At 44.9% G+C, this 26,525-nt stretch overlaps 1 protein-coding gene and 1 long non-coding RNA gene across 3 annotated transcripts in view; one reads left to right on the top strand and one right to left on the bottom strand.

Moving 5' to 3' along the window:
• Positions 1 to 26,525, bottom strand: part of LOC147677877 (uncharacterized) — a 115,914-nt gene that overhangs the window by 62,547 nt on the left and 26,842 nt on the right. The gene's annotated exons all lie outside the window — the stretch shown is intronic.
• Positions 13,942 to 26,525, top strand: part of CDH1 (cadherin 1) — a 189,061-nt gene continuing 176,477 nt past the window's right edge. Inside the window, exons 1-2 of one of the 2 annotated variants that reach the window (XM_086945773.1) lie at positions 13,942 to 14,409; positions 15,349 to 15,460. In XM_086945773.1, the coding sequence (XP_086801899.1) occupies positions 14,350 to 14,409; positions 15,349 to 15,460 (172 nt within the window). In that variant the 5' untranslated portion in view covers positions 13,942 to 14,349. The remainder of the gene's footprint in view (positions 14,410 to 15,348; positions 15,461 to 26,525) is intronic. The other variant, XM_086945774.1, reaches the window with a different exon arrangement.

Here is a 26,525-nt window from a genome sequence, read left to right as displayed (position 1 = left end):
ATTGGTGGGTATTCGTCTTCCATGCCTCCTGGTCACTCCTGAGTGGTGTAGACTCTGTCCCCTCTGCTTGCAGGTTCCTCACATCTTGAATCCACCTTTGGGTTACACCCAAAGCTTTCACCTTCTCCAGCAGCGGCATCTTCCTGAAGTCCTCTATTGGGTTTGATTGCGGTTTCTGATGCCACTTCACAATTATGCACCTGGCATCCTTGGTGCAGGTATCCTGGTTCCTTAAGTATCCACGGGTGGGTTGGGTCTCCAACCTTCTGTCTTCGACTGGGTTTCTTCAGGGTCCACTGGGAAGGGTCCTTTTTCTTTAAAATTGCATCCGTAACTTACTCATTGACTTGCATTGATCCCGCGGTCGTGTTCCCACTCTGCACACGGCCTCCGCGGCACTCCTGGTTACTTAGGTTCCTTGGGTCCCCGGCACTTCTACATCGTCTGGGTATGGCCTTGACTCGAGTTGTGGTTCGCATACCACTATTTTAGTATATGGTTTGGTCTCCCCCTGGTGACCACTGTGTATTTCGTGCTACTTACCTGTTTCTGTTGAAAAGTATTGTGTGCATTGTGTTTATCTCTGTCTACGAGATATCTGTATGTGTTAGTGAGTGTCTTATAATAAATACCTATTTTTTTAATAAATACACTGTGTGGTTCTTTTTCACTTCATCTACACCTATAAGATTATGTTCTGGTAAAACAAGCTGCTTTACACTCTTTCTGGACTAAGCCGGAAGGCTGCTCTCTACAGCTACTATTTAGAGAGCTTTCTCAGTTTGTCTAATACCACTAAAATCACCATAAGGGTTGTCTGGATTGGTGTAAGGTGCCCACTTACATAAGTGTACACTATATACCAAGCCAGCTTCTCACATTGGTGTGCAGCAGTTGGGATTCTAGCCTGCTTTGTTTTACCAGATAATCTTTGTGTGGATTAATTGAAAAACCATCTCTGATATTAGGCACATATAATACAGCTTAGAATAAGTAAGATCTACTTATTGTATTGGGAATTTATAGAGCGCACTGTGAACCTACGGGTATCCTGGCTCTTGAGCACGTGGGATCAGTTATCCTAAAGTGTGATAACGGTTGCAGAAGACAAGAACACTAAACTACACCCTGGGAAAGAGCCAGGTCTTCAGCCTCTTTCTAAATGGCAGCAGGTCATCTATCTGTCTAAGTTTGTCTGTAGGTTTGTTCCACCCCGAAGCTGCTGCGATGCTGAAGGCTCTCCTTGGGTACTTTCGCCAATTTGGCTGAGGAAGAGCCAAGATTGCGTAGGCGAGCATACAATTCAAATCTGCTCTATAAAGGTTTGGGCCCAATGCCGTGTAGAGCTTTGAACACTATGCACATTGATTTGAATTGTACCCTCTGCGCGACTGGGAGCCAATGTAACTCAGCCATGGCCTGAGATGATGAGGATTGGCAATATCTCATAAGTGCCAGCTTGGCTGCCATTGACTGAATTCTCTGGAGTTTCCCCATCAAATATTTAGGAGACTACAGCAACAAAGCATTACAGTAATCCGGTTGGCTGTGAATAATACTACTTACTACTAGCGGCCTGGTTTGTTTAGGAAGCACATTGGGATAAATCTTTGTAGCACTCTCATCAGAGCAAAACATCTCCCGACTGTCTGGTTTACTTGGGACTCCAGGTTCAGTTTACAATCAAAACTGATTCCTAGGTTACGAACAACCTTTGCCGGGATCAAAGGGTCTGTCACCGGTAGTGGCCAAAACCCAGTAGGTAATGAATAGAGAACCTTCCCCACTGAGCAGCACAGGATCTCAGTTTTTTCCCCATTAAATTGCAAATAGTTGTTTTGAACCCAAAGAGCTGTGTCTTGCATACAATTGTAAAATTTGTCCAGTAAAAGTGCTTGATGCCCTTCCAGAGATAGGATTAACTGGGTGTCATCAGCATAGTTCACTAGACTAATATTATGTTACTTGATTACAGCCACAAGAAGCTCCATGTAGATATTAAAAAGAATGGGACTGATTGCAGACCCCTGTGGTACCCCATGCTGAACTTTCCTAAACTTAGATGGATACGGAGAGAGTGACCACTTGTTCTCTATCTGAAAGATAGGTTTAAAACCACTTTAGTGCTAACCCACTCACACCTACTCTGGCGAGCCTTGCTAGGAGTACTGCATGGTTAACCGTATCAAATGCGGTGGACAGGTCTAACAAAATCAGGATGGTAGCTTGTCCCCTGTCAGACCGCATTCGAAGATCATCCATTACAGTTACCAAAGCGGTCTCTGACCCATGTCCTGGGCAAAAGCCAAACTGCACATCCTCCAGTTTATCGTTAGCTTCTAAAAACTGAAAAAGTTCCCTGCTGACCAATTTTTCCATGATCTTCACTGGGTAGGACAGCAATGAAATAGGCCTGTAATTCATAGGACAAGCTAGATCTAATTAGTCTTTTTTAGCAGAGGCACGATCAGCGCTTTTTCCAACATGCTGGCACCGTTCCACTCTCCAGAGATTGCATGCAAATCAGCCTAAGGGCCGGAAGAAGCTTCACTCCTTGAGTTTTCCATAATTTGTGAGGTAGCGGGTCCAACGGGGAACCTGAGGACACACTAAGGGCTAATTTGATAAAATCCTCCACTTGTGGTGTTTCAAAATGGTCAAGACTATCGGAGGTCTCTAACGTTTCCCTCTCTTGTTACTGGGAAGTACGATGATTGTAAGTTGGGTGGCACAACAAAGGCCCTCTTAATCCCACCCCCAGTGGTTGGGGTTCCCTTTGAGAGGGTTGGGGTTGACACTGTTGGTCCCTTAAATCCCCCTACTGCATCTGGGCACAGTTATATACTAGTGGTAGTGGACCATGCCCCTAGGTACCCAGAGGCCATTCCCCTTTGAACCTCTATAGCTCCTGTAGTGCCAGGACCCTCCTGGGAATCTTTTCCAGGGTGGGCTTCCCTAAGGAGGTGGGCTGCATGAATGCAATGGGAGAGGAGAGCCCATGTTAGTGTCATGTGAGAGGAGTGTGTGCAGAGTGAGAGGAGTGAGTGCAGGGGTGTGTGCGAGCAGTGTAAATGCAGGATGAGTGGTATGCCTGTGTGTGGTGCAGGGTGGGTGGTGAGAGTGAAGGGTGATCTGTGAGAATGACTGGTGAGTGCATGTTGAGAGGAGTTAGTGCAGAGTGAGTGGTGTGTCCCTATGAGTTCCAGCACACTATTGTCTCTGTGTGCCGGCAGGATGAACAGAGTGCCTGTATGAATACAGGCTGAAAGGTTTGCCCATGTGAGTGCACAGTGAGAGAGAGAAGTGCAGGGTGAGTTGTGTGACTCCAGGGTGAGTGTTGTGCTTGTTTGTGTGGTCTGAGTGTAGGGTGAGTGCTGTGCCCATGTGAGTAGAGGGCGAGCTGTGTGAGTGACAGAAGAGCCTATATGAGTGCAAAGTGAGCAATGTGACACTGTGAGAATAGATTCAGAGGAGTGACTTCAGGGTGAGTGATGTGACATGAGTTTGGGTGTGGGTGAAAGTGCAGAGTGAGAGGAATGATTGCATCATGAGTGATGTGTTTTTTTGAGTGAGATTGCAGAATGAGCTGTGAGAGTGGCAGGTGAGTGAAGTGTCATATGAGTGCACGGTGAGAAGTGTGCTAGTGTAAGTGCAGGGTGAAAAGCATGAGTTCATGGCAGGGGGCTTGAGTGCAGTGTGGTCGCTGTGTGTGCAAGGTCAGCGGTGTGCTCATGGGATCACAGGGAAGTGGAGGGAGAACAGTGTGAGTGCAGGGTAACAGTGTGAATGCAGTGTGATCTCTGTGAGTGTAGGGTGAGTGGTATGCTTGTGTGAGTGCAGCGTAGGACAGGGGTGAATATCACAGGTGCATGGTGAGCAATATGAATGCAGTGTGATCGCTGTGAGTGCAGAGTGAGCGTGAAAGTGAAGGGTAAGCAGTGAGAATGAGTTGTGAATTGTCATAGGGTTTCAGATACAAGCTAACTGTTACTATTATGGCAGCAATTAGGGATGGAGGGGGGAGGAAATAAATAATATGCTGATCCTGCAACAAACTTTCACTCTCCTGATTTGGGTTGCTGACTGATCAGATTTCTACCATCACCACTGGTATTTTTATGTTACAACAAGTACAAGAATAAGCAAAATCAGCTAAAGATGTTTTTCGAGCACATATCTGTGCATACTTCAAACTGCAAATATAAATAGAAAGCACTTTTAAATGCGTTCTAGGGCTGCATTAATGATCCATGACTAATAATTAAAGGAAACAAAGACATAAAAGACATGTTACACAAATGAATACATAGCATTGGATTTACAACCCAATTTAGTGTCAAGGCGAGGCCTTTGCAGACTCTTTATACAACCAACGCCTGTATTTTTCTTTTGGAAAGGTGGCATCTCTCTACTGCTGAGATGCCTTTTCACTAAAAGCACTCTCTCACTGTGGCAATAAAAGTAAAATACAAATGTAAGGGATGCGCAGAGTGGGAACCCAGGGGGTACTGGAACGAGTGAAAAAAAAAAGAAACAAAGCCTTGTTAACAAGTTCACAAAAGGCATGTAAATGGTATTTTAAAGCCCTGTGACAAACTTGGGTATGGCTCGGGGAGGGGGGGTGAAAAAAACCTTTTTAGTGCCTATATATATGTGCTAGGCTTGTAAATGTGTTTATATATATATATATATATATATATATATATATATATATATATATATATATATATATATATACACATATACACACACACACATTTTTATACTGCTACGTTTAGGTATGTCAGAACTTCCACCCTGCGCCCCCTCCTCCCCACTCTGTGTCTCAGTTTGAAGCAGGCAGGGATATCCTCCTGTGCTGCCTGTCAGAAATCTATAAATTCTTTCAATTATTTAAGATTTCCAAGGCGCTATGAAAGGAGAGCATACCTTTCATTTCTGTTTCAGGTGACCTGACCTTTGTCTACATTTAGGGGGCCGCTACTACGACCCCTGGATTGCCCCTTGCGACCCCTGGCACAGGCATTGCGACCCATAGCAGAAGAGGCCATTAGCCATGAACAACAGTGGTGCTCACCTTTGTCTGCCCGTAATAAACTCGGCAATGAAAAAAAATGTTACCACCATTCTGACTGGGGGGCCTGTTATGAGCTTTCTCTGCAGTGTGTTTTGAACGCTATCATCAAACAGAAAGTAACAATAGCTACAAGTTAAGCGTGCTGGCAAGAAAGGGAGTCTAAATATCTGTCACTAACAGGTGAAAGGGATGGAAAGGAAGCCTTAGTATGTGGTCAGGGACATTAGAGAGATTAGAAGAGAGGAAGAGAACACACCACACAGACAGTTGAGAAATACCAGCAACAGGCAAAAAGGAAACTACAGAGGTAAAGAGAAAAACTCAGGTGAGAGATGTGACAAGCAGATAAATGAGAAAGACGCAGCTAAGTGAGAATGAAATTGAGAAAGAGGCAGGCGTGATAAAAGGTCTAAAAAGAGAGGAGGCAGAGGGTGGATTTGTGAAAAGGATATATCTGAGAGAAAGGGCTGATAAGTGGGAGAGGTGAGACAAAAAGTTCAAAGAGAGCAGGAAACATCAGTAAAATTAGTAATAAAGAGAAATTGGTGTGAGAGAACTCAGAAAGAGACAGAGCGAGCGAGAGGGAAGTACACAGGCTCGAAAGAAGAGCAGAAATGTGGGGAAACGGGGGAATGAACATCGATTAGAGGTTTACAGGTGTTGCTGTTATGAACCTGGCTTCCTCTTTGCAACCCCTGGCGCTGCTTTTGTGAGACCCCTGGCCTCGTTAATGGCATGATCAGTGCCAGAAACAGAGGAATAATCCCCCTCATGGATAGACATTCACTGACAGCCAGCGAGGTATGGTAAATGCTTTTAAATGTATGTTGCGTCAGTGAGTGCATCTGAGAGTTCATCTTATTAGATAGAACATGCGTATGTGTTAAAGTGAGAGTGAGAGTGAGTGAGAGGCTGGTAGTGAGTGAGAATGAGTGAGACAGAGTCACTAAGTGAGTTAGAATGAGTGAAAAGTATTGAGGGAATTAATGGAATTGAGGGTGAGTTATCGAGTATGAATTGGAAAGAGTTTGTAGACTATTGGAGATCATGCCAGTAAATGAAAGTGACTGAGTGAGAACGAGTGCTTCATAGTGAGTGGGAAAAGTGTGAATAAATGAATGAGATTAATAATGCATGCAAGTGAGTTTGTGAGAGTGAGAAAGTGTGAGTAAGACGGATTGTGAGTGAGAAAGAGTGCAAAAAATGAGAATGCGCGAGTTAGAGTGAGACTGAGTGAGAAAGAATGAGTGAGTCAGAGAGAGTGTGGGATAATTTGAGTATATCCAGTGCTTTAAATGGGAAAAAATAAGTGCAGGTACTCATTAAAATGAGCTAGAGGTGTAATGAGTGGCAGGGGATAGGGATGGGGATGGGGCTAAGGACAAGACATGATGCTACTTAAAGACTTCTATAATAGTTGCAGCACACACCAAAACACATGATAAATGTGTTTATATATACAAAGCAGGTTAACTCATTACACAAAATGAAAGAGAAATGCAATAATATGTTAACATTTCCTTTTTTGCAATAGTTGGATCTTCTTAATACCATACTGTTAATTGCTGTTGTTTTTGAGCACGTGAGTAGGAAGAAACTGAAAATACCCCCACTTCGAACCAAAGCTCTTATGGCACCGAGAAAAAGAAGCAAATCATCATGCCCCTCCCCAGAAGATATCCCTTGTCTCTTCAATCGATCTATCCATTCATCCTTTCATATTACCATTTACCTGATGATGCCCACCATTTACCCTTTACATTCTGTCATGAATTCAGTTTTTCATCCATCATTCAGTTTTTCACCATTCCGTCTGTCCACCCTTCATATCCAAACCTATCCATCCATCCATCCATCTTTAAACCTATCCATTCATCCTTTCACTCATCTATCTCTTTACCTACACTTTCACTCATCCATCAATCCTTTCGCTCATCTATCCATCAACCCTTTCACTCTTTTATACCACCCACCCTTTCATGCCATCCTTCCATTCACTCACTCCCTCCTTTCACTCATCCATCATCGACCCTTTCATCCATCCTCCCTCCCGTTCATTCATCCATCCAATCTTTCACTTACCCACCCATCATCTGCCCTTTTATCCAATCATCCACCCTCTTTCACCCATTCATCCATTCACTCATCCATCCATTCATCCATCTATACATCCACCCTTGCTCACTCATCCATCCACTCACTCACCCATCAACCCTCCATACTACGTTATTTATGAACCTTTGTCGCCGAGCAGACATGTACACACAAAGTGCCTCCCATTTTCTTTAAAATACCTCCTGAGAGTGTCTTGATTCTCACTCTCACTTTTTTCTTACAAAAAACAGGCTTACAAATGCAGGCAAACACACAAACATAAGCATACACACAAAAGACTCTGGTATGTTAAAAGCCATGTTATACTCTTCACCATGGCTTTTTTAATTGCCATTGCCAGGGGACTGCCATAATTCCTGTGTGTGCGCAAATGCAGAGGATAGTGTGAATGTGGTTGACAGCACAGGGCCAGAATGGACCCTGCTCTGTCAAGTACAGTGTGATGGTGAACACCGGACATTATTCAAAGGAGCCCTGCTGAATAGCTCAGCTGGGGCTCAGATCGGGCTATAGAAGTGGCGCCTTAGCTGCAAGACACGTTCCACTCCTGCTCGTTAGCACCCTCAGCCAATGAGCCAACCTTTTCATGATTACCGGTACTCTCCTCAGCAGTAGAGAAGTGCCTGTACTCAGAGAGATGAATTTAAGAAGTGCCGGTACTCCATACCGGTGAGTACCGGCCCATTTAAAGCACTGAGTATATCTGAATGAGAGTGACAGTGAATGAGTGAGACAATGTAAGTGAGTATGAGAGAGAATGTATTGTTATGTTTGCAAGTCTGCAGATGGTCCATTCTTGATTTATAGAGGCACTCCTGTCAAAATACTTGTGAAAGAATACTAGAGACAATTCTTAGCATGATACTGGGACAAACCTGCTAAACCCGGCATATAGGGACAGGCATGGAAAATGCTGTTGCTGGCATACTGGATTACATTTTTGGCACAGGGTTCCAGTTGTAAAATGCTGGCACTGGCTAATAGTAATTCCTGGCTTAAGAAAGGACAACCATGATATACTATGGTGAGGGCAGTTGTAACCAATTTGCTGGTCCGAACATATAAGAGGTAATGTTTTAAATAAATGTCACCCATGTATATGGACAGCACTAGTGGAAAAACTGTGGCACTGGCATATTGAATGTTTTTTTTGTCTACAGGGGCACCAATGGCAAACGGAAGGGAGAGGCACCCATGCCACCATTCTGGCTCTGTCATAATGAAGACACCTTTGACACACAAAGGAACCTCATGGCACATTTTGGGGGGAAATGTTGTCTAGTTTTATTGACCTTGAGCATAATGAAAGGTCTTTAATATTTAATGAGTGCCCTTTCAGAGACTATGCCTTTTTAGCAAATTTATCATGTCATTCTGGTTCGAAATGCACTATTTCACCCAATTATATTTCAGAATGTTAGGGCTGGAGATTACACCCCTAGTATTCCCCTTAGAAAAAGTCCAGCTCACGTACTTCATTCTCTTGCTACAATTCACGGCAAGTATTACGCCTCACCACTTTCAAAGATCACCACCCGCCCCTCCAAAAACAGAAAGCAAACTGTGTCTTGTTGAGCATTGCTTACTTTCTGCGGCTTTCTATGGGACCAGGGCATGATATTTAGGTTTTATAAAATATATCATTTCAGCGATGCACTGCACACTCTTCTAATTAAATAAAACAAAATTAACTAATAATCAAACACATTTTTTTAACAAATTGCTGCTTTGTTTTTTTTAATTGTTAATACGTGAACAATTATGTGTGTAAAAAAAACTCGGCTCTGTGAATTGCACACGTGACAGTGCTTTGCAAACGATCAGGAATCGGAATGTATTGACAATAAGGATTAACATAGTTCATATTTATTACAATATGTATATCAATGTATACATAAGAACGAAAATATTCCATATGATATATTAATACCTTTCCCATAGTGGTATACATTAGGGTGAACCATAAAACCACGGCTATTTGTGCGTAGTATGAATAATGCTGGCTCCTGTGATTGTTCAGTAGCACTATATTCTCTTGAAACACAATTTTTATATATTAAAAGAAGGGAAAGGAGTGAGGTTCCCTTGACATATCTATAAGCACCCAACGGGCCACGTGGCATCACTTCCAGTGAAGAGATAAAGGACATGATGATGTAATTTCCTGTGATGTTATATAAGTCAAGGGTGTGAGATGTCACTTCTGCCACCCCTAACGTTTTGGTGGTCCATGGTGGTGAGACCCCCTGGACAGTCCTCTGAAAACCGGGACTGTCCGGGGTAAATCCAGACCGTCTGGTAACCACACTCCCTTTCAATTTAAAGTAGCGCAGGTATTCTGTACCCATTTTAAATACAGCTTTTTAGGTTTCGGCTACCGTCCCACTGCGTAAGCAGTGGGTGGGCGGAGCCGAAATCTTTTGTTTGTAGTATGGGGGCCTGAACACGCCCCTCTTCCCCATTGGTTGGCCTCGTAAATGCTGGCCAACCATTGGAGGAGAGGAGCGTCACTGAGTTCAGGGCCCGCCTTGACGCGATTCGGGGGCGTTTCTGGGTCTTTTTTTAAGTCCCGCCCTCTCCTCTTCCCATTGGCTGGAATTTTACCTTCCAGCCAATGGGAAGGGGAGAGCACGCCCCCGAATCCCTACAGGACGCTGTGCTTTCCGAGCAGCGTCTCCCGAGGCCATGAGGTAAGTCTCTGCCCCCGTTTGTGCCATTATTTCTTGTTGTAAATGCTTGTTTCAACTAGCAACCAATATTAATATTCATCTATCTTTACATAATCGCCTCAAATCTTCCTTCCTTTCCTAATTAACCAACTTAAATATTTCGATTAAATCTCCGTCTTCCTCTCTGAGAAATCGCCTGTCAGTATCACTCACAAAGCACGCGCATAGACGCAGCGCAACTCTGTTCCATATCCACTCTGAAACTCCTCCACGCATGCGTATGCCTCGAGAGAGCCCTCGCGCATTTCCACTGAATGGAATCCTCTGACGTTCATCCCACAACGGTAGGCTTCCGTTAAACTGCCCTATTCAAATTCCTCTTACGAACGAGTTCTTTAAAATCAAGTTATCTTCTTATAAACTTCTTCTAATGTAATTTTTTTTATGTTTAAACAAAACCCTTTGACTCCCTAATCAACTATCTAAACAGAACGTGCTCTCTGCCCTTAACATGAAGCATGCGTTCTTCCGTAACACCCTTGCGCTACATCTAATCCTTTTAAATACTCGTTCGATTTGTGGCTATCGTAATGCTTTCTGTGCGCACCTGATTAACATATGTTCGTAAAAAAAAAAAAGTTTTGGGACTCGGGCCTATTACGTTTTTTTAATTTAGTGATGCCGCTTTCACTTTTCACCAATTATAATACCCTGAACACGGGATTCTGTTTGAGAATGTGAGAGTCAGGGTCCTGGAAAGAAAGTATTTAACTCCCTGCTTACGCTATAGGCCCACCTCTTAGGTTGGGTAGTATTGTTGAATGGATTGCTGAGTGGGCCGGCCTGGCAATGAATGGGCTTTTGCATTCAAATTCTGTATGTCTCTGCAAGACGGCCCTTTCTGTCGCCTCCCATACGCGTTGATGGTGTATGTGCTGTTAACTTCATTATATAGCACCAGTTTTAGTTTTCAGGAGCTCCCATGCTCCGAATTCCACGTTCTTTGCGCTATTCCTCTGACCTTTCCGGCGCCCTGTGACCTATGCCCACGGGAAGCCTGCTGCAAGAGGCCTGCATAGCCGGCGCCCCGGTCTCCTAGCTACTCCAGCCCGGAGACCAGAAATGCCCCCGGCTCTGTGCGGCGTGGTGCTGAATTGAAATGAGATCACTATATAAGAGAGTAGACTCCCTGCGAGAGAGTGGTTATTTTACTGTACTCTTCATGATTTCGTTCGACTGTTTATCTTGTTTTATGTAGTATAACATTTTAGCGGTTTCGATTTTTTTGTATTGTATTTTTTTTTTAGAAAGCCTATACGTCAGATTAACGCCTGTCTGCAGAACGCCGTGTTGGCAGTAAATTGCATTAGGAACGAATATGTTATATTTTTATTGCTTGCCTTAATGTTTTGTGTTACTGTTTATGGGTCGTTGTTTCCAGATTTTCGTTTGCCGGCAAGGTCCTATGATCCAATTGCTGTATGCAGTGTCGAACTTTCGTATAACAAAGAGAACTGTGCGGTCCTGTCCAGTTTGACCGTTTATGGGCTGTACTGTGAGACACTCACCAACTCCCCCCTCCTAGTCTGGACGTTGTGTAAATACTCTTGTTATCCAGAGTGGATTATAACAGCGGCCAGAATCTAACGGACCCCGCCCGTCCTACGCACAGGGTGAAAGCCCAGGACACCCCCCCCCCCCGGCCCCTCCCTTGCTTATTTCATTTGTTTTCTCCTTTTTGCCTTTTATCCATCTTTCTGAGCAGCATGTGAGGGCCCTGGCTGTGCCAAACTGTAGGTGTGTCTGTGTGTGTGTATGTGTGTATGTACAGCCATGAGTCCGTGTGTGTGCAAAATGTAGGTGTGTCAGTGTGTGTGAAGTTGTGGGTGCTTGCATGAATGTGCCAGTGTGCAAGTATGGGTGCGTGCACGACTGTCAGCGTGTGATTAAGTGGTGGCTGTGAGTGTCGCCTGTGTGCAAGTTGTGAGTGTGTCCATAAGTTGTGTGTGTCGGGTTGCTTGTAAGCATGAGTCAGTGTGTGCAAAAGTTATGATGTGTGTGTCAGCGTGTGTGCAAGTTGTGTGGGTGTGGAAGTATGAGTGTGTGCATGTGTGTCAGTGTGTGTGCAAGTTATGGTGGGTTTGTGATTTTATGGGGGATGGCGCTGCGTCTTGCACGAGCCAATGTTCTTATGTGACTGAGCGAGTTATGTTTATTTTATGAACATTTTCTACCTTTTCCGGCTACACCTGCTTTTGTCTTAGTCGCACAGCAGTGGCAACTTTCCTGTATAACAAGCTGATGTCTCTTTCCCTAGTCGACGTGTGGCTTTCTTTAATAATTGTGCATTTTGTCTCTGTCCGAAATGTAAATACATTTTAAGTTACCTCGCAGATTCTTCAAGCTAAAACAATAACCCTGACCTCGCTAATTCGCCGGTCTTCTAAAATAAAAGTGCACAGGCTTTGTAGATTTCTTAAAATATATTCCTACGGTTTCTCGAACGTTTGCATCTTCCCTGCGAGAAGTGATTTCCGTTGCTGTTTTCTACTCCTGCGAGTGTTATTTACCATCCCCATATGTGTCCGCCTGTTTTTTAAGTTGATTATTACGTATGTATTTCACAAACACGTTCCTCCAGGTTTGAGTACATATGTATGGTTTACCCTCAGAGTAACGCTTCACCGCTCTGCTTCCGCACCACAGACCTCATTTTCTCACAGGTTTTAACTATATTTAAAATGAATTGAAGTTTTCCTGCAAAGGAATTTTCTGGTCCTTAATGTTCATGTTCAATAGAAGTGCATAAGAGGGGTCTCTTTTGCGTCTTTATTTGAAGTACCGCCAGTTATGTAACATGTTACCTCTATTCATTTCATGTGTATAGCGCTAGCCAATGACATATAAAAACTATATGACAATAGTCGCCATTTGCAGCGGTGCCACATTTAATATTTTCAATATTAAGAGTGAATGGAATATTATTATTATTAATATATTGGTATTCGTGTCAACATTATAAATAGCGGCTGCAGCGACCGTTAGTTAATGTTATCATAATAGTAGTGATATTGTTACTACTACCAGCTTTCCACGTGTTCAGGTCCTGCTGAATCTTTCCTACAATGGAGGGAAAAGTTAGGGCGCAGTGTTCAACTTTGAAGACAGACCCCCCAATACCCCTTCACCTTTTCCCCGGATATAATCCGGAAGAGGAAACAAAATCATTTAAGAAAAACATGCAATGAAACGTTTTCCTTAATAGGGCTCTTCGAGGCGAAATGTTTTGGCCTCGCTGGACACCCCCGGGAAGCGCTAAGGGTGCTGTATTGCTAGAGAGTGCAGATAGGTTTGAGAGCGGAAACTTATCTGGTGTGTGTGGGGGGGCTCGCAGTGTGTGGGGGGGCTCGCGGTGTGTGGGGGGGCTCGTAGTGTGTGGGGGGGGACTGTGTGTGGGGGGCTCTGTGGGTGTGTGTGGGGGCTGTGTGGGGGGCTCTGTGTGGGGGTGCTCTGTGTGGGTGTGTGGGGGGGCTCTGTGTGGGTGTGTGGGGTGTGCTCTGTGTGGGGGGGCTCTGTGTGGGTGTATGTGTGGGGGGTTCTGTGTGTGTGTGGGGGGGCTCTGTGTGAGGGGGTCTCTGTGGGTGTGGCATTTGTGAGAGATTAAGCTATTGGCATTGTGAATGAAAATGACATTTATTTATCTGTTTTCAAAACCAACACATAAATAAAAATGTTGTCATTTACAATGCCAATATCTCTAACTTTTGCAAAGGCGAAACCGTTGCATTGTAAATGCTTGTTAGAGTATCTGTTTGCTCTTGAGAAGTCCTGTAATCTCCCATTAAATATATTGCAGCAATCCTGGGAAGCGCGGGTGTTTTCCCTTTCAAATTAAAGAAGTGCAGACAATTACTGCCCATTTAAAGCACTGGCGCACACTAAGGTGAAGTGCTACCTTGATAAAAAGAAATGCACCTTTCTAATGTTTGAACATACTCTCACAGAACCACCTCTCCTAAAGTTTGAACCGGCGGCTGTAGGACCCGCCGGGAGCGGCCTCCCCTCGGGGTGGGGCGCCTCACCTGTGCTGGGTCACGTGCCACGGGCTGGGTCGTGTCCGCGGTCAGCTCGTGCTATAGACAGGAGGAGGGGCGGGGCCTCTCAGTGGAGCAGCGACTGCGAAGAGGCAACAGCAGGTCTGAAGCCTCTGGGGACAGTGGGGGTGCACAGGAGGACCCCAAATACCGGAACACACAAGAACCTGTACTGGTCAAGCCGGAAGCTGCACTTTTCATACGGGACGCCGGAACGTGCGACCTGTATACAAGACACGCCGCCGACAGTATTTCAAAGTGCACCTGGGAGCCTGACCTGTGGCTATTGGGCGCCTTTTACCGGCCTCTGAGTGCTGACCTCTTCCTTCATTACTGGGACTGACCTTCAGCGCTGCGAGGACCCCACACCAGGCGCTCTCTGAACTCTCGGCCAATGGGCGGACAGCACCGGCCCCTCCTGTGGGGCTTTGGGTTTCTTTGCTTCCTCCTGCAGGTAAACTCGCGGTACAGACCCGGCCCCAGTTGGGCGCGTGAGCGGAACTTTTGTGACCATTCTTTCCATAAATACTTTTCCAAGGGGACCCTTACTCGACTGGCCCGTTGCACTTCACTGACGGCTGATCAGGTTTACGGAAAATGTATCATTGTAGTTTCCAAATGGAACTTTACCAGACTGGCCCAATCCTGTTGCGTGTTCCTGGCTTATTTTGCCTGATGTTGTAGTCCGTGTGTAATGCTTCCCACGTCTCCCCTGCCTGACTTTTGCCCACCTCATAGTCGCCCCCTACCTGGCACTTCCTCACCCCGCAAGCCCTCGCTTCTCCTTTATCGCCTCTGCCTGGCCCCCACCTTCGTTTCTAGCTTTCCTCGCCAGTCCTGGCTCTACCCTCTCGCCTAAACTGCTCCTAGCTAGGCCTCATGCCTCATCTGTCCACTGCCATTCCTGCCTCACTCCCTTCCACCCCCCAACCGACCTGTCTGGTCTTTACCCGACTGGCCCTCACAGCCATTTTTTGACACGTCCTGTCGCTCAAAAAGTAGTATTTGAGTCAGAAGATGGCCGCCCGGACAGGAAGTGGAAATAACACCCTGCTTAACCGCACCTATAATGAAATGTTTAAACTAGTGAATAGAATTGTCTTTTCTCTCCAGAAACTCTGGCTTTCCAATGTATTTCACAGTGTTTTTCTGCTATCCATTTTGGTCTCTTTCGTCATGAAGTCCTTCGGCAGAGGGAGTTGCAATATGTAAATGAGATCTAGTATTCAATAGTATATTGTAATGGTAATATCATCTCCTTTGTGTGTGACAAGATTGCCCATGTCACGTAACGTATTTTGTGGAGGTGTCCTTGCCTGGGTGCACCTCAGATTGATCAGCTCCATTGCTGATTGTTTAATAGCTGTTTTTGTGCATTTTTTTTCTTGGTTAGGTTGGACGAGGGCTTGGTGAGGGAACACTATGCAAACCAGGTTTCAAACCTGACAATTACACCTTTTCGGTGAACAAGAGGTCGCTGGAGTTTGGGACTGTGCTGGGCAAAGGTAAGGAACAATTGGATGTTTGGCCAGTTTTGGTTCCTGTAAATTGATGCAGTCAGTATACCATTTGCTTTGGCTATATTGTGGGGGTTGGATATCTATGGGCATACAACTCATAATTCAGTGTGGTGAATTAGCAGCTACAGTGCTTCGTCAGTGAACTGGGAAAGGAGGCGATAGTCTTTTTTTTTCCACTCTTTTCCTTCCAAGCTGCTGAGGATACAGCATCTGCAACCATGGAAGAACCTAGGAGGCATCACTGTGTCTTGGTAGCAGAACAGAGAATGGCCAGGGCCATTTGAATTAGTTGATTTTGCAGCAGTGGTATTTCCACTTAATTATGGATTTACCCCATAATCCATCATTTTCTGCATAATCTGTAGATTTAAATAAACAAGTTTCTAGGTCAAACGGGTCAGAAGTTATTAAAACACCGCAACTCGTGTTGCTGCACAGTGAAATACCCTCCTTAAAGTTGATCGGTCATCTTTCTGTTGCTTATTGCTGTATTTGTGTCATACTGGTACTAATGAGGGTAACACTTTTTGCCCATTAAGTGTTAATATGTATAAAAATGACAAAATAGTATTAACTCTATCACGAAATGCAGCATGTATTGCCTTTCCTTTCCGAATACTATGGTAAACCTTGCCACATAATTGTCCTCCCCTGTTGCATAATTCCAGTTCCCCTGCGAATCTGTTTGCTTCCCATTGCGCAGTCTATGCCCTGCGTCCAATCTTTATTGCGACCTCCATCAGAGCTTGAAAAGAAATGGCAAACTAACTTCTCCTTTTACAGAACCTCCTGGGAGGCCTTTTGTCAAACATAAAAACTCTGCCTGGGTATTTCCAATCTCGCTCAACTGGCAGTTGCATCTAAACTTTGGCTGTTTCCCTCCTTTAGTAAACATCGAGGTTCTGCTGCTTTTACTTCCTGGCTTGTTGCCTGTGTCACGGCTACTACTAGCTTATATTTCCCATTCCCACAGAGGTGTTTCAGTACATGATCATCTGTGTCACGTTCTAATGCTTTGCATTGATTCCACCCTTCAAAGTGCTGAACTGCCTGCTCCTGGCAGGCCCTGCACTTTACAAACACTTAATGAGATGTCAAAGGGCACACCGGCAACCTGTTCCCTTGGGCACATTCAGCTCTGTACAAAAACAACCAAACAACTTGTGAGAGACCCCCAAATCATGTACTTGTTTGATTCACATATATTGGTACAAAAATAATACTTCTGAAGCTATTACCAGACAATTTTTACAAGGCCAATATCATTTACAACATTCCCAGAGTGCTTTTAGCATTTCTGAAAATTGCATTTCCGTGTGTACATTTGTAGTCACTTGTATTCAGCCTTTAGATTGCCTGTAGAATTAGGTTGTAGACCTAGCCTTACTGTTTTGTGGCTCTAGTTTGAAAAGGTAGAATGCGTACTAGACACAATGAGTTGTAGAACTGATTAACACTTGTAGACCCTATTTTTTGCCTACTTATGATGTACATAGGGCCTAGTCAGCGAAAAAAATGAGTTAAGCTGTTTCATAAGTTTACGCTTAAATGTGCCAGATGTTTTGGATTTACAACATTCCCAGAGTGCTTTTAGCATTTCTGAAAATTGCATTTCCGTGTGTACATTTGTAGTCACTTGTATTAAGCCTTTCGATTGCCTGTAGAATTAGGTTGTAGGTGCAATAGCTCATTGCTGTCTTTTTTTCAATGTGATCAGTTATTTTCTATGGTGCAAAATAATTTCTTTCTATCTTGAAATATGTGCGTACTTCTGGCCATTTCTCGCTCTGACGAGAGAGGTACTTAAATTATATGTGCCGTTAGGGTAGGGGTAGCCACTGGACATCATAAAATGTATAACGTTCAAACTTGGTGGTAGTTGCTAAAATTCCAGATATCTCTCTTCTAATTTTGCCATGGGAGCACATTTTTTTTCCACGGTATTCACTGTCATTTGCGGATAAAGACGACACTATTTATGTTAATTGTGTAAGATGCACACAATATATTGAGTCTTTATTTGTTATTGCTTAATCCGACTTCCAGGCGTTAAAGGTGCCTAAAAAATAATCTCTCTCCTAAAGGGGCATGAAGAAGAGTGTCAAAATAGCAGACAGACTGTAAATGAACTTACGTTTTAGCCTGTGGGAGTATGCCGGAAGTTCTGTAACGAGGATGACTAGGCACAGTAAAGAGATTCAATTTAGGATATGAAATGTAGGAGGAATGTTCTCATATCCGATTGTAGCTAGATGCGGACCTCCTTCCCACCCCATCTTCAAAATAGATTGGTACTTTCCCATGTCAGATTTGTGCAAGTGGCAGCCAGCTTTAAACTATGTACAAGGCCGGTGGAATTCTCTCATGCTGTTGAGTTAGATTTTACTAAGCTCTCCGCTAGAATTGAAAGAGTTAATTAATGCCTTGTGTAGTGAACATAGCTGTGCATGCCAGAGTGCTAAACCCTGAAGCGAGCATGTTGTAACTAGCTCTGCGTTGAAGGGTGTGAACTATTTGACAGCCTCTCGCAGCACTCTGGTTAACTGTGTAACACCCGAGTTCTCTCAGGCATGTTTCCAGGGGCCAAAAAGTACGGTCTGTGGCATGACCGAGGGTCGCATAGAATGGTTGGTGGGTGTAAGGAAGACGTAAGGGAAGTAAAGCAAGTATGTACGTGTTGTGGACAGTGAGTTGTTATTTTAGGCCCCAGTCTCTAGAAAAGACCTAGATTTAGCAGTTTTGTGTTCTGCTGAATCAGAGTTGGTATCCCTCCTCCGTGCCCTGGGGTAAGCCTTCGGGCTTGGTATTGCTACCTTTGGTGAATCAAGTGTACAAAGGAAGTAGCTTGATTATTGAATTGGAATCCAATAGAATCTTGGGGCTCAGAATCCCCTTGCGCCTTTAGTCCCTTAGAGGAGTGCTTAGAAACAGGTTCAGTTACAATGGCAAGTGCTATAAAAAATCTTTACAAAGGCCCCCCCCCCCCCCCCCCACACAAAATGTGCACTTCAGTGAGGCGGCAGACACAAACACCCAACCTCCACTGCTAGAGATGGAACCGTGGGAAAACTTTAGCCATTGCACCAGGAGACTTGACTTTTAATCCTGGTTTTACCACTTTGCCAAAATATGCTGGTTGTGAACTGTCTCTAAAATCTGGGCTGATAAGAAGCATGGCTGTTTAAATTCATGTTTGTAACTGTCTCTTTTAATAAATGCCTCTCATTGATATAATCCCATGTACTAAGCTGAACGTTTCAGCGTGGAATGAAATGCAATTTTTTTGCACTTTAAGAAACGGTGTCATATTTTTACATGTCAGTTGCAAGATGTCTTTAAAAACGAAGAATAACCTAAAGATGAGTGGTGCAGGACATCTTTTGCTTCTTTTCCTTTACTTAGGTTAAAAATGCTTGCTCTCTGTTTAGTGCTCGGTCACTTACATATCCGCTCAATGCTGATTTTCACCAGGGGGCTGCATGTAAAGGTCAGGAGGGCCACAAGCACCGGCTTTAGGGTGGTGTGACCAGTGCGGTCGCACCGGGCACTGAACTGGAACGGGGACATTGACCTCCGGGGTGGTGGGGCGCTGTGTTAGCAATAACTTACCATTTAAAAGCACCTGCTGCAGAGTTCCTTGTGTGTCCAGCTTTCAGGCGGCAATGGAAATGTGTGATAACTTTTGTAATTAATGTTGCAACCAGAGAGGGAGATAGGATTTTTGTCTAGTGGCAGTTTTTACTCGCTAGGGGTTTATAAGCCTGCTGCAAAGAACAGATCTGTATTTAATGTGGATAGTTGAGTGGCTTAGTAAAGACAGCCTTTCCCAGTGGTTTAAAACAAATATAATGTATTTGAGAGATGGGCTATGGAGAGATGAGTGGTAGTTTTGACAGGTGACAGTGAAGGGATCCAAGGAGGAGGTCTTACGGGGGTTGGGGTGCAAAAGAGATTGTCACACTGGCCGCCACCAGTGCTAAAGCCTGCCCTGCCTGGTGTAACACATACCCTAGCTACTTTCTTCTCTTGAGGCTTCTTCTATTGATTACTACATGCCTGGTACAATTGGCTGGGCTAGTGCTCAGTTTATATTCTTTGATGTTGTGGTTATGAGGGAACTTTGTTTAGGTGGCATTCTTAAGACTGGTTGGACAGGAAGTAACTGAATGAATTCTCATTACTTTGCTGATCGAGTGCTTTTCTTTGCCCATTGCTGACCTCAATCAAATCAGTTGTTCTACAAGGAAATCTAGCCTTATCTGGAGGTAGTGAGTCATCCATGTCGGATAAAGGAATTCAACCTTGATGGCCCCAAGGCTTAAGGATGGATATTTTTTAGAATTTCGTGAGTATTATGTTGAGACTGAAATATGTTATCTGTAGTTACGCTAATGGGTGTCTTACTTCCTGTAACTTTGGAAAATGGAAGCAGAGTTTGTGGCAAGCAGGTGCTTGCAGCCAGTCGGGTATGCCCAAACGTAGTCTGTTGTTGGTGGGGAAGTGTAGTGACCTTGAATTGTAAGGGAAAACTCTGGTTCTGTAGTTGCCTAGATACTTTTTTGTCTGTTACTCATGGCTGTGTGGCCATGTATAGTGTGTGAAACCAAGGCACACTTGTTAAAATGGACTTTGAAAGGGGTCCCTAGTGAAATTTGTGTTCATCTCAATAACTTTACAGGCAAATACACTGATCTGTTTTGCAGCATGTAATCCATCTCAGTGAATCCGCCCCTGTTGACCTTTCACCTTCTACTTAATCTTGCAATGGGTACTTACTTTTTACACAAGAAGTGTTTCTGTAGTTTTTTTCTTAACCCCTCCTATGCTCATGACGGAGCCGCTCTGTCATGAGCATCGGCTGAGCTGTGTTCATGACGGAGCCGTTCGCTCATGGCCCTGCCTGCGCGGCGCTGATTTCGTGCCTGCGCGGCGCATTCTATTGAGCGGGCGGGGCCATGACGGAACCGCTCCGTCACGAGCACAGCTCAACCGCGGCTCGTGACGGACCGGCTCCGTCACGAGCATGCGGCCGCTGCTCGCCCCCCCCTTCCCCCCTAGCGCTGCGGCGTAATTGCCGCCGCAGCGAAGGGGTTAAAACATGTAATTTCTTTTATAGTTCACTCTATGAACTGAGTTCTCCTCTAGGTATCTGGGTACGGTCAGGTGGGTGGGTGAAGGCTGAAGGTGGTGCTATTTTATCACTGTAGGCATCAGTGACTCTTAAAGGTGTTCAAATTAGTCTCACCCAACCCTTAGCCTCCCTGCAGAGCAATATTCATATATGAGCAAATAGTTATCATTTTACAGTAACTTCCATTGTATGTGTGAGTGGAGGGGGTATTCACATATATTAAATATATAGACAAAAGAAAATGCTGTCTTTGGTGGGGAATGAGAAGAGTTTGTGAGTGGGCATGGTGAAGGGGAGGTGGTGCATGGATGTACAGGCAGGAGGAAAACGTGAAAAAGACTGTGATGAAGAGGAGTGAGATGATATGCAGAGGAGGGATTTCAAAAACATGTGGGGGAAAAAAATGGCACAAGTGTCTAAAAAAAAAAACCCACTAAGATTGCAGAGGTCTAGAGTGTAGTGGAGTATGGGAATGACTGAGAGACTCTAAAGACCCTACTAAAGATTGTAGTCATGTTTGATTGGCAGTCTCGTGATTTCTGAATTTACAAAAGTATCATTATTTCTGATTTGACATCAGCCACGGTTACCAAGCATTGGTCTGGCTTTTGCTGTTTTGTCATACGTTTGATAGCAGTAATTGAGAACGTGGAGGCTCCCAGGTACTGGTCAGGTGGCACGCTGTGTGAAACACAAGATTCTTGCTCACCTGCATTGAGTACCCACCCATAATTGCTTAGGCCGCACCTCTTCGTTGCATATCTTTGGTCTACTCTTTTAAAGACCTCACCCCCCTTGTACACAGATGGAAGTAATCTGCATGTTCTGTGGTGTCTTTCAGCATTGGTCCTTGCCTACTAGACGTTGCATTTGCTGTATATCGCAAGATGTATTGTCTGCCAGTTGTCCTGTGCCCACCCACTGATAACTATTGGTGGCTTCATTATTATTTTAATTTGCTTGCTTTCAATTGTTAGCGTGCAGTGGCACTGTCCTTATGGGGACTCAAGGAACTCAGCCCCCCTGGAAATAATGTGATAGTCACTGCTCCCATGGTGGTGTAAGGTCATCCCTGTAGTGCACGCATCCATTGGCAGCTGCTGGAGAAAACTTCAAGTTTATCTTCTCCAGTTTATGCAGACCGTCACCTCCCACGTGCCTTACAGAGGGAAAAAAGTAGATTCCATGTATTTTCTTCTCCAAGGCTGGACCTTTGTTCATGGCACGGACAAGATTTACTCCCTTTCCTCCAGCCTGGGGGAGGTGAGAGAGGTGGGACTGGGATGCCCAAGACAGGGCCATCAACACAGATGTGTTTCGGTAGAAATCTGCTAGATTCCTGGAGGCTGTAGCTGTGTCTGTGACTCTCAAGGCAAGACTCTGGCTCGGGACGCAGGAGGTGTGCAGGCAGTGGTCAGTGTTTCTTATATGGATTTTTGTCCTGCTGCTAAGCAATTATTTTCCGATCTGTATAAGAAAATAATCACTTGTGAGGTGCCTTTTTTTATTTTATTACAAAATGCCTCTTCTTTTTTTGTATACTGGGTTATGACTTTTTGATTGCATGGTGCTCATAGCAGGTTGACTGGCAGGCGTGGACCTGGGTAGGTGGCACACAGTTTTAGTAGATGTACACATACTCTTCAAGTTCCAGCCCTTTTTCAGGAGGCCTATTATGTTGGTTTTCCTAAAAATGCCATTAAAATTGGTTATCAAAAAATATTGTCCTGTAACATCGTTTCCGGCGATGTCCTAAAGGTCAAAGAATGTGCCCTATAGCTAATCACTCCCCCCCCCCCCCCCCCGCCCAACCCCTGGATAATTTGGAAGTTGGCTCCTATGTTAGTGTGTGTGGGGGCTTTCCTTCCCCTCTTATTTGTTCTTCTCCTGGATCACTTATATTGTTACACTGCTCTCTTTACACGTGCTACTTCTTTCTTTTTGTTTAGGCACTTGTTTTCGCTCATGTACATCTCCCCCCTCCTCGGTGATCATTTATGTTGCTCTTTCTCTGCTCATATTTTATGCCCATCTGTGCTTATCACCCCTGCTTTGCTTTCCCACAGTGTCTCTCCCGCTTAGCACCACATTGCATACACTCTCTTGTCCGTCCCAGAGTATCTTTCTTTGTGTTCTCCTTCCACCCTCCGTGTTCCTTCCCCCTCATCCATGCGCCCTGTTTCACCCACCCACTCTCCTATTGCTTCCTCGGCGCTCTGTGATTCATCACAACCCCGACCCCCCCGTTACTTTTTAAAAAATTATAAATCTTTTTATTAACAAGTTCGACGTACAGTGCAGCAAAGACAATGGATGGGATCACTGGAGCCAGTTGCATTATACAAATACAGTAGGATAATTAATTGGGAATCCTGGGGAGGGGGCATCGTCACAGTCGAAACTACGGGGTGGAACACACACACATTGTCGCATTACTCATTCCAGGGCTCCCATACCTTGGACCATTTTTGGGGGCAGCCGCGGGCTATGTATACCGTCTTTTCACTCAGCATTCACCAATCAAGGTCCTTCTTCAAGTCTGTGAGGGTGGGTGCGTGCGAGGCCCCCCAGAGCTGGGCTACGTTTCTCTTTGCTACCATGTAGCCGAGAATGACCCACTGTGTAGTGTGAGTGGTGAGGTCAGTGGGCTCCTATATGTTAAGGAGGCATCTACGCGCCTCTGGCCTAATCTCAACCCCCAATGTTTCACCCATCACTTCGTGTATCGTACATCAGTATTCCTGGATTGGCTCACAGTGCCATATTATGCTGTTACGTTTTTTGTGTGCCAACCCAACTCAGATCGACAAACAACTTTTTTTGTGTGTATGCCTGTTTTAACTCTATGCCCTCGTGCAGCACCAGTCACCACGCAGACACATAGTTTGGGTAACCAGAACTGGCCCAGGGCACATGTGCCCAGACCCTTTTTATTAGCAAGGTCACCTGACTGGTTACGCCTGTTATGGATGGATGTGGGGCGAGTGTAGAGGCCAGCCCTTGGGGAGTGGCTTCTTACATAGAGCATATGCTGGTCACTGATCACTGCACCTGTCATTTTGTAGGTGCATAAATATTTGGTGTGCATGGCTGCAGAATTATACAGCCGAACGCGTTTTTTCTTTTTTTTCTTTGTTGTAAAGCAATGCTGTGCAGCATCTGGGATGCTGTCTAGCAGGGCTAAAATCGTTGGCAAAGCTGATGGGACCAAAGGGGAGCTATATTGGCTTTGCCAAAGCTTGTTTTTGTGGAGATGATAAATCCCCCTTCTCTGACATCTTATGCAGGCACATTCATTTCTACGAAATCTCGCACTGCTCAGCAAATCTCACGTTGAGGCGTAACGCGGATCCAAGAGTCCTTTGGTGTGGCGACCACTTCTAGGTCTTCTCTCTGGGATTGTGTCTACTAAACGTGTTGGTTGGTGGTATTTTTATGTTTCCGTTTTCATTACACCCTGTGATTTTGTTTCACATGTTAGTGGTATGGTGATACTAGGATTCTAAGGTTGGTGTTGTGCTTTACAAGGGTTGCACTACACCCTGTGAATTGTTTTATATTCGCGTTGTCGATACGAGGGGAACCCATTACTTGTTCATGATTGGCAGCATTTCTAGGCCCTGTGTTGTGTTCACACTCGCATTGGAGATTCTGGGAATTCTGTGGTGGTCCACTTTAGGAAGGCCTTACTACACCTTATGATGTGTTTAACTCGCTTGCTCTCGCGCGCTTGTGTATTCCAGTTCTTATACTTTACAGCCGTTTCCTGTTACTAAACTCTGTGCTTCGGCGAATGAAACTTGGAGACCCGGTTTCTTTTTATGCTTTTCACGGGTATTTACCACGCCCTGTAATTTATTTTACACATTCGCAGTGGCCATGCCTGGTGATTTTTCTTTTTCCTCTTTCATGAGATTTTCAATAAGCCAGGTGTTCTGTTTTACACACTCCGTGAGTGATACAGGAGGGATCTGTGTTCGATATAACGCTCTAGAGAAGTTTTTACTGCACACTTTTGTTTTTTGCGACCTGTGATAACGTCTGCACACTCACGTTGGAGCTATACTATTTTCTTTTTTTGTTAGCTCTTTACGGAGGTGGTTTCGGGAATGGAAGGAGAGGGCGCTAGTTGTAAGTCTTGCACAAGCGCAGGAAACAAGTTGGCACCGGTCGGTAGCGTTCTGAATTTAGGGAATGTTTGCTTGAGGCCGAAAGGGTCGCCGTGCAGGCCGCCCTGAGACGGGCGCACCCCTGCGGTGCTCTGTCTGGTTCCTCCGCTCTCCTTTGTGTGTTAAAAGGTGGCAGTAACACCTTGCTGTGTATCCTGGTAAACTTGTGAAAAACAAAGCCCTTTGTGTTTGCTGATATTTACATGCTCTGTTTTATTAGGGTGTTTTTTTTTTTTTTTCCTGTGGCTCGCCCCCAAACACCCCCCCTCCCCCCCCCCCTCCCTTCTACCCACTGCTTTTGCATAATTGCTTTTGCCTGGAGGCGCTAGTTTCGGTATGCGGCCTTTGTGTTGACACACACTGACGCAGGGGAGCTGCTGATACCCGACAGGAGGAGTTTTGCAATTTGACTTTAAACAAACAGCCGGCAGGGTGGGTTGCACAGGTAATGAGTTTTGCTTCTTTTTCCTGTTTGGCATCAAATGTTTGGAAAGCAGGACCCCTGGACAGTTGAGTTTCGCAGAACTGAACCACCATGAGCGAAATAATTGATACCTTGAAAATGATGGAAACATTATTTGTGTTGAGTGGCATTCTGTTGGCTTCCGTCTTGCACGGCACGTTGCTACCACTGGTGGTCCTGAAGCACTGTGCAGGCATTGTGCACAAGGTTTCTACAGTGCATCTTTAAAGTGCGTTCTTTGTGGGAGGCCTTTGATGTAGCTCGTGATCTGAGGGGGCTCACCAACCATTGTGGCTGCAGCTGCAGTGCTTAATTTGTGCTGGTGGCTGGAGATCGGAATTTGTCATGATCAGACTTTGACGGGGAGTAGGAGAGGGGAACGTAGACCATGATGACAAAAGGAGGTAGCGGGGATGAGATGATATCTGCAAGAGCTGCCTTGCTAGTCTTCCCAAGCCATATATATACATTAATCCGTGTTACGGTTCCAGAGTCCAGTCAGAGCTGTTCATACATTGAGTCGGCCCTGTGCCGCTGTTCACTGCCTCTCCACCTGAGACAGTCATTGGTGGCCTCGAGGGACGTCTTAACCAGCCTTACACCTCACTTCAGGTGATATTCCTGTAGGTTTTTATTGCCTCATTTTTGATTGGCTTCAGGTCAGTAGTTTGAAATCCAGGGCTATTAGAAAATTTCTGTGGAGCCTGGGTCCCTCCAGCATCAAGCAAGGCCCCTCTGGGATGCATGGGGCCCTCGGATAAAAAGAAAACTAAGTCTGTAGACCTATTTTAAGGCTTCACCGGTATATGGTGGCGAGGGCATTGCCTGCCTCATTATTAATTCATCAGAAAAGCAGGTTAGGCCTGCTTTTGTATTAAGTAAATAAATTCAACAGTAGCAGCGCGAGGCCTGTACAGAGCGAGGCCTGGGCCAAACACCGCTGCCAGTACCCCCACTTGCGACCTGGTTGAAACCTAAACCACCCCTTGCTTTGATCAGTGCTTTGTAGTCCATTTGTAACAACAATGGATCTCTTTGTGATCTGCTTCTCGTGTGCAAGGCTTCCATCACAACCGGTCATGGAGCCAGAGCTAAAAGGAGACAATGTGATTTAATGGGCCACACCATTGTTTTCTTGGGTTCAGAAATTCTTACACAATTCTGAATTGTCTTGTCAATTAGCTTGTTTATAGACTGCATAAATGGAATGATGAAACAACCACAAAGTCTTATGTTGTATAGGAGTGCAGGGTGCGGAGGCCAAGCCAATAAATATACTTTAAGTAG

Source organism: Lissotriton vulgaris, chromosome 12 (genome assembly GCF_964263255.1).
Source record: "Lissotriton vulgaris chromosome 12, aLisVul1.2, whole genome shotgun sequence".
Lineage (NCBI taxonomy): Eukaryota > Metazoa > Chordata > Amphibia > Caudata > Salamandridae > Lissotriton > Lissotriton vulgaris.
This window is presented reverse-complemented; position numbering and strand designations above follow the sequence as displayed.